The sequence below is a fragment of the Ipomoea nil genome, unplaced genomic scaffold (genome assembly GCF_001879475.1).
Source record: "Ipomoea nil cultivar Tokyo-kokei standard unplaced genomic scaffold, Asagao_1.1 scaffold0176, whole genome shotgun sequence".
NCBI lineage: Eukaryota > Viridiplantae > Streptophyta > Magnoliopsida > Solanales > Convolvulaceae > Ipomoea > Ipomoea nil.
The window spans coordinates 2161650-2179083 of NW_017616604.1; the positions used below are offsets into that span (position 1 = coordinate 2161650).

A 17434-nucleotide genomic window follows, 5' to 3' on the forward strand; every position below is an offset into this window, starting at 1 on the left:
CATATTTGACCCTTATTCATAATAATAATAATAATAATAATAATGTTTTTTCATTACCTTTTTAGTTCCAAATCATATCATCTAAACATACAATACATATACTTATAAATTCAACCTCAAAGAAGGGCAAATTATATCCTGTACCGAACTTCAAAACGACGTCGTTTTGTTTACTGAAAAGAAACGTCACTCGTTTCGTGTCATTTCGCAAAAAGTAACTCTGTTATTCAGTTTCATTTTGTATACAATGCAGTTTCAGTTCAACATAACTACAGTGCCATTTCGATATAACTACAATTTCATTTGATATTTATACTCTCAAATATGTGAAAATGTTATTTAATTTTACTAGTATTTGCACCCGTGCGATGCACGGAATGTATTCGTTATAATATATGAATTATAATTTGCTTCATATTCGATAGTGTAAATTTTAACGTTGAATTAAGGTTTGTATGAGTGTTTCGGAATTGAATTAATTGGTCTCATTATCTTTATGTGTAGTAATTTAGCTATAGAAATTTTTTTACGGAATATATACGTAATATGTGGATATATAACAATTTTGTTATATTGGTGCAAGAAGAATACATAATATAACTGTTTTGAATTACACTTTGTTGAAAACCTCTATGTAGACGACATTAGTAGTAGTAACAGGAGTTTGTCCATCCTCGTCTAGAGCTAAAACCTTAAGGCAATCAGGATGATCGAGTGACTCGGGAAAAAGCCACGTACAATTGATCGTGATTAAAGACTGATTTTTTCAACAATAAGCGAACGTGAGTTAGTGTTTGACCCTGGCTTTTGTTGATAGTCATTGCATATGCTAGCATCAACGGGAATTGTTTACGCTATAACTTGAACTGCAATCTCTTATCAGAAGGGGTGAGAGGCATTCGTGGTATAAGAACTTTGTTACCTTGTTGCGTTCCATTAACTATTCTTGCTTCGACAATATGATCCGCCAATCTTATAACGATGAGGCGAGTATTGTTGCAAAGACCAAGAGAGTGGTCTATGTTCCGCAATAACATAACATGTGCACCAACCTTTATTGTCAATGAATGATTAGGAAGTCCAGACAATCAACCTTTAGTTTCATTAAAACACAACTACATGATCATTTCGATATAACTACAGCTTCATTGCATAATATACACTCAAATATGTAGTTTCATTTTATATACACTGCAGTTTCATTTCACCACAACTATAGTATCATTTTTATATAACTGCAGTTTCATTTGATAATATATAAAATAAAACGTGAGGCAGTGTCGGTTTAGATACACTGTAGTGTCAATTTAGATACATTGTAGTTTCAGTTGGTAATTAACACACCAAAAATGCGCGCTCCGTTAACAGTAACGGCGCAACGTTTCTTTACTTAAAGAAACGGCGCTGTTTTGACCGCGGTCCATAGTATAATGACCCTCAAACAAGTTGGTTAAACAATGAAGTATTCCACGTCTAAGATTTAAGTTTGTCACTGCAAATTTTTGGTTAAGAATAGACAACTGTTCTTTCAACAACAGTGGCTAAATATCAGTCTCCTATGTTCAGTTTTGGACTAATGTCTATGAGAACTGGATATTCACTTTCTTAATTTAAGTTGATTATGGTAGTCATTGCGAGCTTTTTCTCATAAATTAAAATGTATACTAATGTGATAAATTTTTTCTTGAAAAATAGAAAAAAATGGATAAAAAAAAAGTTTTGGATAATGGGTGCGGCTAATAAACATATTTTCTAAGTGAATTTTTTTTTTTAGAAAAATTAAAATAATGCAACTTATAATTAATAGTTTATATTTTTGGAATATACGCACACAATATCAAATGAGAAAATGATTATCTTGTAAAAAGTGAGGATCGATATTAGGGTTCATCGACGGCTGAAAATTTTAGTAAAAAAAGAACGGTGTCAATTTTATAATTATTGAAAACTTTTAAATTTTTAATATTTTAAAAAAGAACTTCACATTTTTCACTTTATTTTCAGCAACATTCAACTATTGATCTACTCATATGAATAAATTAGACTAGTCCTCACTTCTTTTTTTATATGAAAGTGTGTCTCACTTAAACTCTTTTCTATATATATATATATGTGTGTGTGTGTGTGAGAAAGAGAGATTCACCATGCAATTTGATTTTAACATGTAGTTATTGAATATGTGACATCAATCTTGTTTTAGATAGTTGTACCTACACGAGAACATCAATAACACAATTTTTAAATTACAAATTGTTTCAAATGGTCACGAAAAAGGGTACATTGATCAATTTTATAATCATTAAAAACTTTTAAGTTTTTAATATTTTTAAAAAGAATTTCACCTTTTTCACTTTATTTTTCGCAATATTCGACTATTGATCTACTGATCATATGAATAGATTAGATCAACCCTCACTTTTTACATGAAAGTGTATTTTCACCCAAACCCTTCCCTATATATGTGAGCGTGAGATGTTCGACATACAATTTGATTTATACATGTAGTTATTGAATGTGACATAATCAATCTTGTTTTAGATAGTTGTACCTACATGAGAACATCAATAACACAAGAATTTTTAAATTACAAATTGTTTTAAATGATCAAGAGTTGATTGTATTGGATTTTGCCTATTGAAATATCTTTTTGACACATAAAACATACAAAAACATACAAATATAAGATGTTCACACAATCAATGGATTCATATACAAACTCAATTTTATGAATATTAACTTTAATTTGTCAATTTTTTCTATTGTTTATTACTTTTCAAGATGTGCTTATAAATGTTAAAAATATCATCCATCTTACTTCATGGATGTTACTTCAAATATATAATATAACTAAATATAATAAAATGCTATTTTTATCACATGTGACAAAACTGACTTATTCGACCCTACATTTAAAATAAATCCTAATATTGTTAATAAACACTTTAAGTTGCTGGCCGCTGTTAAACAAAAATACAATCTTTTTGTTTTTTATGATGAGGGAATGATCTTGTTGTCACTATATCTAAGCATGTGTACTGGTCTTATGTAATGGTCCAGCCAGGTCCACAAACCACACAAGAATGGTAATTTTTTGTGACAATTATACTTCTCCCACTCAAGAAGACCACGTGAGATAGATTTGACCGAATACAATAATCATACTCCACTCACTTACTCGGTAACCACTTTCTTGACACAAAAACATTATATATATATATATATATATATATATATATATATATATATATATATATATATATATATATATATATTGGTGATGAGGGAAACCACAACCACTATCCAAGAGTGTGCATGTGATAAACTCTATTCACATGCGATAATCGGCAAACTACATTAGAAAGAACCTATACAAGAGAAAAAGTGTTGGCAATAATTGTAATTCACTCTCAATTCTCAAGAATTTTATTCATGTCTATCAAATAATTCTACCAAATTATAAAATTTTCCCCCTAATTTCTTCCTTCCTTCCTTCCAATTAAACCCTAATTAATAGAGGACCAAACTTTTGACTTTTCAACAACCAATTTCAATAATAGATTTCTACCAAATAAAATAACTTATAATTCATCATGCGATGCAGGTGATATATAATACCAAATAAAAAAAAAACCATTAATAAAAATTCTAATACATAGTGGTATAGAGTACATAAACAAATAATATGACTTGGATAACTCAAATAGTCAATCAATCACGTTTAGTCTTGTTCCAGCAGAACTATATTAATGTTTTATTATGTTATATATCACATTTTACACGACGTAATATTAAAAATATATCTATATTGCATAACCTTAGATAATAACTGTGAATTTTCTCGCTACGCAAAAAAAAAAAAAAAAAAAAAACCAAACAAAACATAAAACACCTACAAGCAATGTTGCAGAAGGCGCTAGGCGTTAGTTGGGCGCCCAGGGGTCTAATGCCTAGGCGGCCGAGTAATCCGTGTATATTGTCTCCATTTTTCCTACTTAGAGCTAAGAATTGTTAGACTGTTATAATCTCTCAAACTAGTTAACTGCATATGTTAGATGGTTAGTTGAGTACATGATTGGAGAAATATATAGAAAAGGAGTAGCCGAGCAGACAAAAAATATCACTCAGCCGAATTGACCGCCAACTCGACCGAGTTGGACACCGACTCGGTCGAGTTAAGTACTCAACTCGGTCGAAGCGGCGCTTAGTTGGCCAATTAGTCATTCAGCCAACTAAAAATTATCTAGAACTAAAATTATAATACATAGTGGTATAGAGTACATAAACAAATAATATGACTCGTCAGAATAACTCAAGGAGTCGATCAATCACGTTTAATCGAGCAGAACCATATTAAATGTACAACTTGAATATTAAAAATATATCTATATTACATCATCTTAAATAATAATTGTGAATTTTTTGGTCATCCAAAAAAACATAAAATAATATACACCTACAAGGAGAGGTAAGCATTTAGATTTTGGACACCTCACAACCTTCAATATTAAAACAAAGAAAAGAAAGAATCATTCCTGGGCACAACAGCACGTCGAGATAAAAAATTAAAAACTGTGGGGTGCTTGCACGTCATCACAAACCAACAAACAAACAAACATTTCTTTGCTTCTTTATATTCCTTCCACGGGCGTGCATTTTGCTCCAAATGGCCAAATCTCTGCACCCCTCCGCTTAGATAGGATTGGGAACAGTGGAATCTTTCAATTCTATTGTTATTACCGTTCAACCCGGAAAAAAAATTGTCTTGATATTCTGTAATTTCTGCCCCGGAGCATCATCGATTTGTGTTGAGAGACATCGGGGGATTATTCATTCGTCGTTGGCTGTGGGTCTGGTTTAAATGGGAAATGTAACGTCAAACGTTGCTGCAAAGCTTGCATTTTTCCCACCAGACCCACCAACGTACGATGTTTTCAGGGACGAGGATGGGGCGCAGTGTTTCACCGGCCTCAGGGCAGACAGTAACGTGGACGTGCATTTGCTGGACACCAAGGTTGGGAACAAGATTGTGGCTGGTTTCTGGAGACACCCTTTTGCGAGGTTAACGTTGTTGTATTCCCATGGCAATGCTGCGGATTTGGGGCAGATGCAGGACCTCTTTGTTGAGCTCAGAGCTCATCTCCGGATCAATATCATGAGGTATTTTTATTTTTTTTTCAAAATTTTATTTCTTTTACAAGAATTATCTTTATAATAGTGGATGTATTTCTATAGCTTTGTTAGTTTATATGTGGGTGTGCCTGGCTGAATTTATTTACCTCCTTGAAGGTGCACTAAACATTTTGAAATTGGGTGTTTAAAGTTTTGATTTTTGCCCTTCTCTTGTTGCTTGCTTATGTTTTATGTCTGTGGTTGTGCCTGGGTGATCTTGTTTTGGATGTGTTTCTATAGCTTTGTTAGTCTATAAGATCGAGCCTTGTTTGTAGGAGCAATTACACCCAATGTGATGAGTTCCTTGTTTCCTACCTAATAGGTTGTTGATTCACAACGATTTATCCCTCCACTATCCTGCCAAATTGGGATGTGGGGAGTGAGGAATTTCGCCTTTTTTGGGCAAGGAATAGGGGATACGGGTCGGCCATGTTTGGTTTCTTAGCGGTAGATTGTGCGCAAGAAAACAAGATTGGGCGTATCCCTACACTATCCTGGCAAATCGGGATGTAGGGACTGGGGAGTGAGGATTTTTGCCTTTTTTGGGCAAAGGAATAGATGATAGGGGTCGTGCCGTATTGGGATTGTTGAGATAAAATACCTTTTTAAGGGCTGTTTTTGTATTTGATGGTGTTGAAAATGGATGCTTGAAAGTTTTGATCTTTGAGTACTTTTTTGGTTTTTGGTGGATGGGTTTCATTGTATTTATGATTTCTTGCACAAGATCGAGCCTTGTTAGTAGGAGCAGTTACACCCAATGTGATGGGTTCCTTGTTTCCTACCTAATAGGTTGTTGATTTACAGTGATTTATCCCTTCATTATCCTGTCAAATCAGGATATGGGGAGTGAGGAATTTCGCCTTTTTGGGCAAGGAATAGGGGATACGGGTCGTGCCGTGTTGGGATTGTTGAGATAAATACCTTTTTATGGGCTGTTTTTGTATTTGATGGTATTGAAAATGGATGCTTGAAAGTTTTGATCTTTGAGTACTTTTTGGGTTTTTGGTGGATGGATTTCATTGTATTTATGATTTCTTGCTAATTTATGTTATTCCTATTGTAATTTAAAAAAAAAAAATCAATTTTGTTCTATTGATACAAAGAATTGGATATGGGTATTTTTGGGTGCAACTTCATTCTTAGTTCTGTGGATTGTTTGTATTTGAACAAAATTGAAATCTGAGTTCTTATTTTTTGTCTTTCAACTTCTAATTGATGAATGATAATTTTATACTCCAGAAATAATGATTGATGAACAGTTTAGATTGCTGTATTTGAACATAATTGAAATCCGAGAGTCTATGAAAGAGTTTTTGAGCAATATTTCTTGGTAATTCTCTGTGTTTTGATAAATTTTTGCCAAAAGAATTGAGGGAACTTAGTAGCCTAATGGAGCTTCATCGACTTTTGACAATTTGTCATTCCCTTAAAGTTGCTTTCATGGCTACTTTTATAGCTAATATGATATTGACATTAGCCCTTTTATCGTCAAATACCTTTTTCACTGATGGTATAATGTTACTGCGTTTCAGCTATGACTATTCGGGATATGGTGCATCTTCCGGGAAGGTAAGGAATATATAAAAACGTGTTCGATAGATACTTTTACTTTACTTGCCTTATGTGGCTGAGAATTGTCTTTTCTCTCGCTTTTAATAGCCCACCGAGTTCAACACATACCATGACATAGAAGCGGTCTACGACTGTTTGAAGAGCAAGTATGGAATTAAACAGGAGGATGTGATTTTATATGGCCAATCTGTCGGCAGTGGGCCAACGTTACACTTGGCCTCTCGTTTAAAGAGGTTGAGAGGCGTTGTTCTCCATAGTGCTATACTTTCCGGGATACGAGTTCTATATCCAGTCAAGATGACGCTCTGGTTTGACATTTTCAAAGTAAGTTCATCTTTTCGCCTTGATATCTGATTGAGTTTTGATGGCTAGATTGGTTTTGTCGTGACGGGACTATTGTTCTTTTCAGAATATAGACAAAATACGAGAAGTCAACTGCCCGGTTTTAGTTATCCATGTAAGTAACATCCTTTTCCTCAATTCTGTGTTTAAGGTGGTTATGTACACCATTATAAGTTTCCTTCTTAGCTAGTGTGCGGTAGTCCATGGTGCACGAAAGGCTTCTTTTTGTTTTCGTTTGTATTTGGTTTAAGCGAATCAAAACTTATCGTGTTGAGCATATAACCATTAATGTGCAATCCAACTATCAGTTAAGAGCCATGCTCCAATTTGGTATCAGAGCCATGCCAAAAGTGAAGCTATCAGTTGAGATGGAGCACATGCTTCAATTTATCGAGCTTGTAAATTTAGATGTTTCTGACAAGAGCCACTTGCAGGGAACGGAAGATGAGATTGTCGACTTCTCCCATGGGAAGCGGTTATGGGAACTTTCTGAAGACAAATATGATCCATTATGGGTCAAAGGCGGAGGACATTGTAACTTAGAGACTTTTCCCGAGTATATTAAGCACTTGGCAAAATTTCTAAATGCGATGGAAAGACGCTCCCTTTCAAAGAGAATTAAACCTCATCTTTCTAAAGCCCCGAGTATAACAGATTCCAGACACAACAAATGTTTAATATTCTGCAAAAGATGATCGCTACGCCCTTTGCCTCGTTTAAAGGAAGCTGCACTTTCTTTTCACAGAGATCGTCACCTACAAAAAGGTACGCATGATTGTATCAATCTCGGGCCACTTATTTTACCATGAAACGTGAGTCAGTATGAGTTGGAATTAGCCGCTTGATCCCGATCCTGCTCACTTGATGATAGTTTACGTGGCAAAGAATGATGATGTACATTTTTGTAAGTATCGTGTGTTTTTGTCTTCTGAAAATGTCTCTCTACACTCGATCTAAACATAATGTAAACTAGGAAATGTTCAAGCTTGTGTAGAGATCTTGTCGTTGAGAATGGATATGCATAGCTGTCTTCTTCCCTCCATCTTTCCCCCATTTTCCTGCTCGATATAGATCTCTGCAAGACTGCGATCATTTTTTTTTCTGAATTAGACTGAAAACACATGCATTTTCGCATTATAAAATGTCGGTCCAACCCATGGATCCAAAGTGTGTTACATTTATTCCAAGAAAAAGCGTTGAATCGAGTCGTGATGAGTACATGTGACAGCAAAATCCTGGAAGCCATTTGTTTATTTCTTGAACAAATTCTTGTGATTCTTTGGCTAAACAATTCTGGGGTTTTGGATTGATGGGGATATGTATGGCTTCCTGTTGTGCACATGAAAGCTTTGTTTAAGTTCCATTATGATCTGTCATGGCTTAAAATATTATACAAACTGTACTTATATATTAAGCAATATCTTAATGCCAGCATTATTTGTGTGGTTGAGATTAAAGATGCTCCCCAGAATATATTCTATTCTTTGGTTGTCTGCAGATTTGAGAGCAAATCTATCTGTCTAGTATTGGTGCCTCTGCAGAAATGTGTATGTGTATCTGTGTTTTTCTTTGATTGGATGATTACAATTCAATTACAACTAATAAATACTCAGTTATAGTAATTAAAGTTTGGAGTATACTAATATCAATACCTCAAAATAGAAAGGACAATAGTTAGAATGGGGTGGGAGTGTTTTATCCCTATCCCTATTGAGGTGGAGAGTCGGGTGAAATTGTCAACATGGTGCACCTAATAGGCTTAGCTTATTTTAATTAATTTTGCTTAGTTTATTTTGTGTTAGCCACTGTTGGGCTTTAGTTTTTTCGTGTCTAGTTATGCTTTTATGTTTTTTTGTATTCAGGGGTATGCTCCGGTGATCTATGTATTTGGACATTTGATTTATATTTACATCCCGATTTGATGATAATTGTATGTTAGGGTGCATGATATATCAATTTGGAAATGAATTAACATTAATACTAACATTAAAACATAATAATAATAAGAGCATAAATAACATCATTTTTATTTGGATAATGAGGGAAACTCGTATTCATTATCTGAAAATGTGCATTAGGTAAAGTCTGCTTATGTGTAATAACGGATTTTATACGACAAGTTTGACTAGAATTAAACTAGTAACTTTCTAGTATTAGAATTATACTTTACACATTCGGTCATCCTTGGGTAATAACGTCATTGATGCCATAAGATCTACCACTTGACTTTGCTCCCGATAGACATGCTTGATAACAACATTTCAGTTCTTATTAGTAATTCACACTTTGCATTTCTCAATAATTTTTTCCTAGGCATGTGCATCCCTTATATCCACTCTACAGCATCTCTAGAGTCGCATTGAACAATGATTTTAAGGACGTCTTTGTTCCAAGCGCACTCTAATGTATTTAAATATTCTTAAAACGGCTAATGATGACTTGCTCGACTAAACATACCTAAGGCTTACTTTTGAGACTTATTGCTTTGAGAGAATATGTATGTGCGTGCATATGTGTGTTTGTGATGAGTATTACTTAGAGAGGACGAACAAATTACTATATATATATAATTATTACAAATTAAGGAGAAAGTGTGTGAACATGGTACAATATTCTTGGTATTTTAATTAATTAATCTTTACCATACTGAAAACTCACATAAAGGGGTTGCATATTGTTTAGTCAACAGAATATTCTATTAAAATTAAATAAAATTAAAAACTAGAATATTCTATGAAACAATATTTTTATATATCGAATTATAATAATGTCACGAAGTCCCTCTATCTCTCTCTCTTGACCAAAACAACTTGTCTATTTGGCTAAGCTACTTATTCAACCCTAGCTAGTGTTTGGAGTTTGGACGAATAATTTACATTGTGAATAAATATATCCATTGAATCAAATAATTCTTAGGTAAATTATATACAGAGTATTATATCAGGACTATGTGGTCTAATGGTACCCGGGTTGGATTTCTATTTTGAAGGTTGTGAGTTCGAGCCTCAGTGGAGGCGTTATTGGCTCTTTGTGTTTCAGTAGGTTGAGAAAGTATATGAACAGATACTACAATGTAATAGAGCTAGTAGCATTTAAAAAAAAAAATATATATACGGAGTATTATTTATAAAATTGGATCATATAACTCGGATAAACTGGAAGTTTGGGCATTACATGAGGGGATCTGGCTAGCTTGGGCCAAGGGATACCATCGAGTGGAAGTGCAGAATGACTTGAAAGGGGTGGTGAATTCGCAATCACTATTGCTTAGATTCACACATTTATATACATCAGGGTCTAAAAATTCATAAATTATATTATTCTAACTCATAAAACACATTATTTATATATATATATATATATATATATATATATATATATATATATAATTAGGTTCAAATGAGAACCTCTGTTAACATTTGAACTTGTGTATCATTGTGCACCATGATCTTGCTCGATCTTGTGGTTTATAATGATTTTGACCTGGTAAATATACATCATTACATCATTGCACTACTGCACCACTCCTGAAGTCTCGGTCGTCCACACACACACACACACACATATATATGTGTGTGTGTGTGTGTGTGTGTGTGTGTGTGTGTGTGTGTGTGTGTGTGTAATACGGATTAAATGTGAATGGTGTGCTCATGTGTAATACGGACCAAATGTGAATGGTGTGCTCATGTGCGAACGTGGGGTGAGATGAGAGTCATTGATCTTGCCAATATTAACGCCTAGGATTAACAAGGATTAAAAAAAAAAAAAAAAACGCGGTGGCAATTTGATTTTTTGCATTTAGGTCAAACTTAAGGTGCATGGTTTCCCTTCTTAAGGTGCGTGGTTTCTGTGCTATGTGCTTAAGGTGCGTCAGTTGTTGAAATTTTAAGTGCGTCGGTCTAAAGCTTTAGGTGTGTTTGGTTTTCTTTCTTAAGGTATGTGGTTTGTGTGCTTAAGGTGCGTCGGCCAAAGCTTTAGGTGCGCGGTTTCCTTTTAAGGTACGTTGTTTTCCTTCTTTAAGGTGCACCATTTTTTACAGGTTGCTTCTTTAATTGAGGACGCGTTCTTTTTTTTTTTTTTTTTTTTTTTTTTCCTACAGTCCCAAAACACAATACTATCCTTTTCTAATCATGTTTCAGCAACCAGCATAGAGATCAAAGGAAGTAAAAATGTAGGTTTTATTGCTTATGAGTGGCTGGCTATGGTAGTGTTTTCTTAAAATCGATTTTGTCAACCTTTACCTCACCATCAATCAGTTTGTAAACATACACCACAACTCGTAGGCCATCGATGTCCATGAGAACAAAACTAGAATTTCCTGGATTTATAACAACGCCTTTAAAAAAAAAATAAAAAAATTCATTGATCTGTGCTGTTGATCTAGATTTGATCAACGGTTCAGATCTAACCACATATGGGAGCATCTTCACACCAGAATCACTCCTATATATATATATATATATATATATATATATATATATATATATATATATATATATATATATATATATATCCAATACAACTGATAGAGTACAATTTTTGTCTGTTGCTATTCATACTGTCATCCACAAAGGCCACAAATTATGGCACCCATACAACTTTAGCCGACTATATAGATTTGAATCTTCTCTATAATGACATGCATACACGATGGGATAGGTTACATTATTATAACTTATAAGTTCATAAAAACATGCTCATCCCGAAAAGGTGAAGTAAAAATCTCATCATTATACTATTTTTGGCAAAATTATGATTATCCTTTTATTTTGTTTTATTTTACTTTTTGTGTGGAAGGTAAATGTTGAGGAGAGTTCTAACTGATTTTTGTGTGAATGTCTTATACATATGTTACTAGTAATTGATAGGTAATGGAGTGTAGTGGAATTAATGAAGCGGAACGGAATGATGGCAAACCACAAAAATCTTGTATTCATCACTGCTGAAAATTATGGAATTTCTGACCACCTGAAAATGATGTTAAATCAAGTCAAAAGCCTTGTTCCGACCACTTTTGGTGTTCGAAAAAACCTTAATAGCTATTTCCGATCACTTTTTACTTTAGATTTGATTTAAGATCACTTTCAGGTGGTCGGAAATTCCATAATTTCCAGTAGTGCATTTCATTTTCGGTTTGTTCTTGATCTTGTTTTCCCAGCCAGCTTAATAAATCAAAGTTTAACTGAATTTGTTAAGTGAGTGGTTAAATTATAATATTGTATACAAATTTTACATTACCAGTATACCATAATAAATGTTAAGTAAAAAGTGTGTATTAAAAAAAAAAAAAAAAAAAAAAAAAAAAAAAAGGAAATCAAAACTACTTGTAGACTCTCTCACAATTTCTTGTAACTATAAGAATTGATTTTGAAGTTCTATAAACCAAACATTTAAGGTCCTTTATTTTATTTTGATTTTTTGTAATAAAAACTTACAATCAATCCTGATGATGTGCACGGAGTAAAAACCCAACTATATATTTCAAAGTGCATACACAATTTTTTCATCAACAACGCACGTATAGTTTCCACTAGAAGAAATGAGTGTTTGATTTTAACTCTTTTTATTTAAGGTAACTTTGTATAAGAATATTTAAAAAAAAAAAACATTTGTTTTAACTCTGAATTGTCTGTCGCTATCATAATAATACTAATTATTAGGTTAACAAATTGAATGTGAGTCACTAATTAAGAGACAGCATGGAAAGAGCTTATCTGAATTGAGGATGATTAAAAGGGAATCGCCAACTATATATTGACATAAAATTTGGGTCGTCAAGTTGAATTGCACCCTACGCAAAAAAAAAAATATAATAATAATAATAATAATAATAATAAATAAATTAATTAATTAAAAATAAATTGATTTTAGCAATATTTATTCATTTTGCATTTTTTATTTTATCTATTTTTCTACCATTTTTATTGCATTTGAAAGCTAAGCGTGGAGAATGGCATTTAAAATTCGATGCTAATAAATTTAAAGGATTGTAAAAAGGTGATGCGTACAAGTAACATTTTTATATACTTATTTCTTTTGTCATATTAAAGATTTGTCATAATAAATTCTTTAATATATACTATTTTAATGATAATTTTCATATGAAAAAGAATAAAACAAACCCTTGAACTTCATAGAAAAGAAGCAATTACGACTATAAACTTTAAAAAGGTGCAATTAAACAAATTAACTTGTCAATTTTTGTTCATCTGAGTCTAATAACTAGTTATCTGCGGCTAATAATCTGTAACTAAGGTTTCAATGACGGTAATCAATGAACAGTAGTCGATCGCCTTCTTCCTCGAAAGAAGAATGTGACTGGTTGGTTACTTTCTCTGGTGAAGATCAAAGGCAACCGTTCGCCGTTTGCCAATTTTTGTCATTGGAAACCTAGTTACCGGTTATTACTGATCGATAACTGATTATTGGACTATACACAAAATGACAAGCTAATGTGCTTAAGTGTAACCTTTTAAAGTTTAAGGACTTAATTGATTTTTCTTAGAAATTTCAAGGGCTCATTTGATCATATTCATATTGATAATATGTAAAATTGTTATAATAATATTATTATTATAATTATTAAACCAAGCAAGTAATTAATAATTAGTTAATTTGTTGGAAATAATGAAAGTAATGGGTGTGGGTCATGCATTGTATGTGAAGAGTGGCCTAAATTATAGCATTAGTACATGGAGCATTAGCTTCCTGATTAGTAGCTTTCATTTAGTATAAATATGTGGTTTGTATTCATTTGTTAATCATCCCTTCAAATAACATTAATTCATTCCTCTCTCTTCTCTCTCAATATATAAATATAATATATTGATATATTATATTTAATATATATTATAGATATATTATATTATATTTAATATACATTATATTAAATATATTATATTTAATATATCTAACATTTGGTATCAGAGCCAGTCAACCTTTCAACCCCGAGGTATTTTTCATAGTGAATTATGGCCACAAATTTCAATATTGTATGGTCGGGTCCCAAATTGGACGGGAACCTCGATTACAATTATTGGCAAATTATGATGTCCACACATTTGCAAGCTCAAAATCTTTGGAGCTTTGTTGATCCCGGTCTACCCGAAGGAGCTGATGCAGGCGCTATACGGCGAGATAAATTGGCCTTGGGTCAGATTCACCAAGGTGTTCATTATTCCATTTTTGGGCAATTAGCTCGTGCTCAAACAGCAAAACAAGCTTGGGACATCTTAAAGGTGTCACACAAAGGAGTCGATCGGGCGCAGAAGTCTAAGTTGCAGTCGTTGAGAAGGTTGTACGATAATTGTGAGATGACCTCTACAGAAACAGTAGATGCGTATTTCACTCGTCTTATTGATATGGTGAATAAGATGAGGTTATACGGAGATACAATTGAAGATGGTGCAGTGGTTGAGAAAGTGCTTCGAACTATGCCGATGAAGTATGACCATGTGGTGGCTTCGATCACAGAGTCACACAAAACTGAGCTCTTAACAATTGCAGAGCTGAAAGGTATGGTAGAAAGTCATATTGACAGGATTGCGTCAAAATCGGAACCACTAGCAGAAGAAGCTTTGAAGAGTCAAGTCACCCTTAATGTGACTGGCACTAATCAAAGAGGTGGAGGATCTGGTAGAGGTCGTGGAAGAGGAAGAGGAGGTTCTAGTGGAAGAGGTCGTGGTAACTTCAACCAAGGAGGAGGACGTGGTAACTCCAACCAAGGAAGAGGTGGAGGTAATACCAAACAAGGTAAATTTCCATTTCATTGCTACAATTGTGGCAAGTATGGGCACAAGATTGCAGATTGTTGGTATAATGAGGACAACAATCGTGGAAATCAAGCAAACATTGCTGAAAAGTCTGGTGAGAGTTCTGAAACTTTACTTTTGGCCAGCGATAGTTTTTCTGCAGATAAGAACATATGGTTCTTGGATACTGGGTGTAGTAACCATATGTGTGGGAAGAAAGAATTGTTTTCCGAACTAGATGAATCAGTCCGGTCTGAAGTAACGTTTGGCAATAAGTCAAAGGTGCCAATTTTGGGAAAAGGTAAAATCTCTATTCAGTTGAAGGATGGTACTCACAATTTTATATCCGATGTGTTCTATGTTCCTGAACTACACCAAAATTTGTTGAGTATGGGTCAGTTGTCAGAAAAAGGATATAAGATACATATTGCTCAGGGGTGTTGTACCATTGAAGATGCTAAAGGAGTTTTGATTGCAAAGGTAAATATGTCCCAAAATCGACTATTTCCTTTGAAAATTAAGCATACTCTCCTTGCTTGCTTTAATTCTGAAGTTTGTGATGATAATTGGTTATGGCATATGCGGTTTGGGCATTTCCATTTCTCTGGGTTAAACTATCTTGCGAGAAAGGAACTTGTTTCTGATTTACCTGTTGTGAATGTCCCTAATCGTATCTGTGAGATTTGTGTGATTGGGAAGAAGCATAGAGATCCCTTTCCCGTGGGCAAGTCAAGGAGAGCCACAAAACAGTTGGAGATTGTTCACTCAGACCTGTGTTCGTTGGAGGTTCCCTCATATGGAGGTTGTAAGTACTTTATTACTTTCATTGATGATTTCAGTAGGAAAACATGGGTTTACTTTCTGAAGCAAAAGTCTGAAGCATGTGATGTTTTCAAACAATTTAAGGCTTTTGTTGAAAAGCAAAGTGGTTATGAAGTTAAAATCTTGAGAACTGATAGAGGTACAGAATATATTGCTTGTGATAATTTTCTGAAAGAAAAGGGTATTCAGCACCAAATGACAGCTAGATACACTCCACAACAAAACGGAGTGGCTGAGAGGAAGAATAGGTCAATCATGGATATGGTGAGGTGCATGTTGAAATCTAAGGATCTGCCTAAGCCTTTTTGGGCAGAAGCTGTTGCTTGTGCTGTCTATGTGTTGAATAGGTGTCCAACTAAGAGTGTCCGTGATAAGACGCCCGAAGAAGCTTGGAGTGGGAGAAAACCCTCTATCAAATATCTCAAGGTTTTTGGATGTTTGGCATATGCCCACGTGCCGAATCCATTGAGAAAGAAGTTGGATGGTAAAGGTGAGAAGTGCATATTCATTGGTTATAGTGACGCTTCAAAGGCTTATAAACTATACAATCCTGAAACTAAAAAGGTTGTTATAAGTCGTGATGTCACTTTTGATGAATATGGTGCTTGGGATTGGTTAGCTAAAGATGAAAGTTCAGTTGTTATTCCTGTTGTTGAAAATATTGTTGATGAGCAACCGATTCCAGATAATGTCCGGTCTCCTTCACAGCCAGAGCCGTCAATTCGACGATCTCAGCGCGAGCGCCACTTACCAGCTCGCTTGCAAGATTATGTTTTGGGTCATGATAATGACCTGTCTGATGAAGAGATTGTTCAATTTGCTCTCTTTGCAGATTGTGATCCTTTAACTTTTGAGGAGGCTGCTACAGAAACTCATTGGCTTAAGGCGATGGATGAGGAAATACGTGCCATTGAAAAGAATGGTACCTGGGAGTTAACAAATTTACCTCCTGGAAAGAAGCCAATTGGAGTGAAGTGGGTTTACAGAACGAAGTACAAGTCAAACGGAGAAATTGACCGTTTTAAGGCACGGTTAGTAGCAAAGGGTTACAAGCAGAAACCAGGTATTGATTATTTTGAGGTTTTTGCTCCTGTAAGTAGACTTGATACAGTTCGAATGCTTATTTCTCTTGCTGCTCAAAATGATTGGAAATTGCATCAAATGGATGTCAAGTCTGCTTTTCTGAATGGTTTTCTTGAAGAAGAAATATATGTTGAGCAACCTGCAGGATTTCTGAAGAAAGGGGAGGAAAATAAAGTGTACAGGTTGAGAAAAGCCTTGTATGGCTTAAAGCAAGCGCCTAGGGCGTGGTATGGTTGCATTGACTCATATTTTGTTGAAAGTGGTTTTGTGAGATGTCCTCATGAACACACTTTGTATGTCAAATGCACGGATTCTGGTGACAACAAATCAGCAATATCGTTGTCCAAAAATCCAGTCTTTCATGGTCACAGCAAACACATTGATATCAAGTATCACAAAATCAGAGAGTTGGTTGCTGAAAAGCAAATCAACATTGAGTATTGTTCAAGTGAATGTCAAGTTGCAGATATCTTTACGAAGCCGCTGAAGACAGAGACATTTCTCAAATTGAAGAAGGAAATTGGAATGACCAATATATCCAACTTGATTTAAAGGAGGCAATGTTATAATAATATTATTATTATAATTATTAAACCAAGCAAGTAATTAATAATTAGTTAATTTGTTGGAAATAATGAAAGTAATGGGTGAGGGTCATGCATTGTATGTGAAGAGTGGCCTAAATTATAGCATTA

The 17434-nt window shown here is 34.2% G+C and overlaps 1 protein-coding gene across 1 annotated transcript; it reads left to right on the top strand.

Annotated features, from left to right (window-relative positions):
- The first annotated feature begins 4741 nt into the window (after positions 1–4741).
- Positions 4742–8117, top strand: LOC109177118 (protein ABHD17B-like). Its single transcript, XM_019326425.1, has 5 exons — positions 4742–5157; positions 6702–6738; positions 6829–7065; positions 7151–7198; positions 7518–8117. The coding sequence occupies exons 1-5, from the start codon at positions 4859–4861 to the stop codon at positions 7776–7778; spliced, it is 882 nt and encodes a 293-aa protein (XP_019181970.1). The 5' UTR covers positions 4742–4858; the 3' UTR covers positions 7779–8117.
- Positions 8118–17434: the final 9317 nt, after the last annotated feature.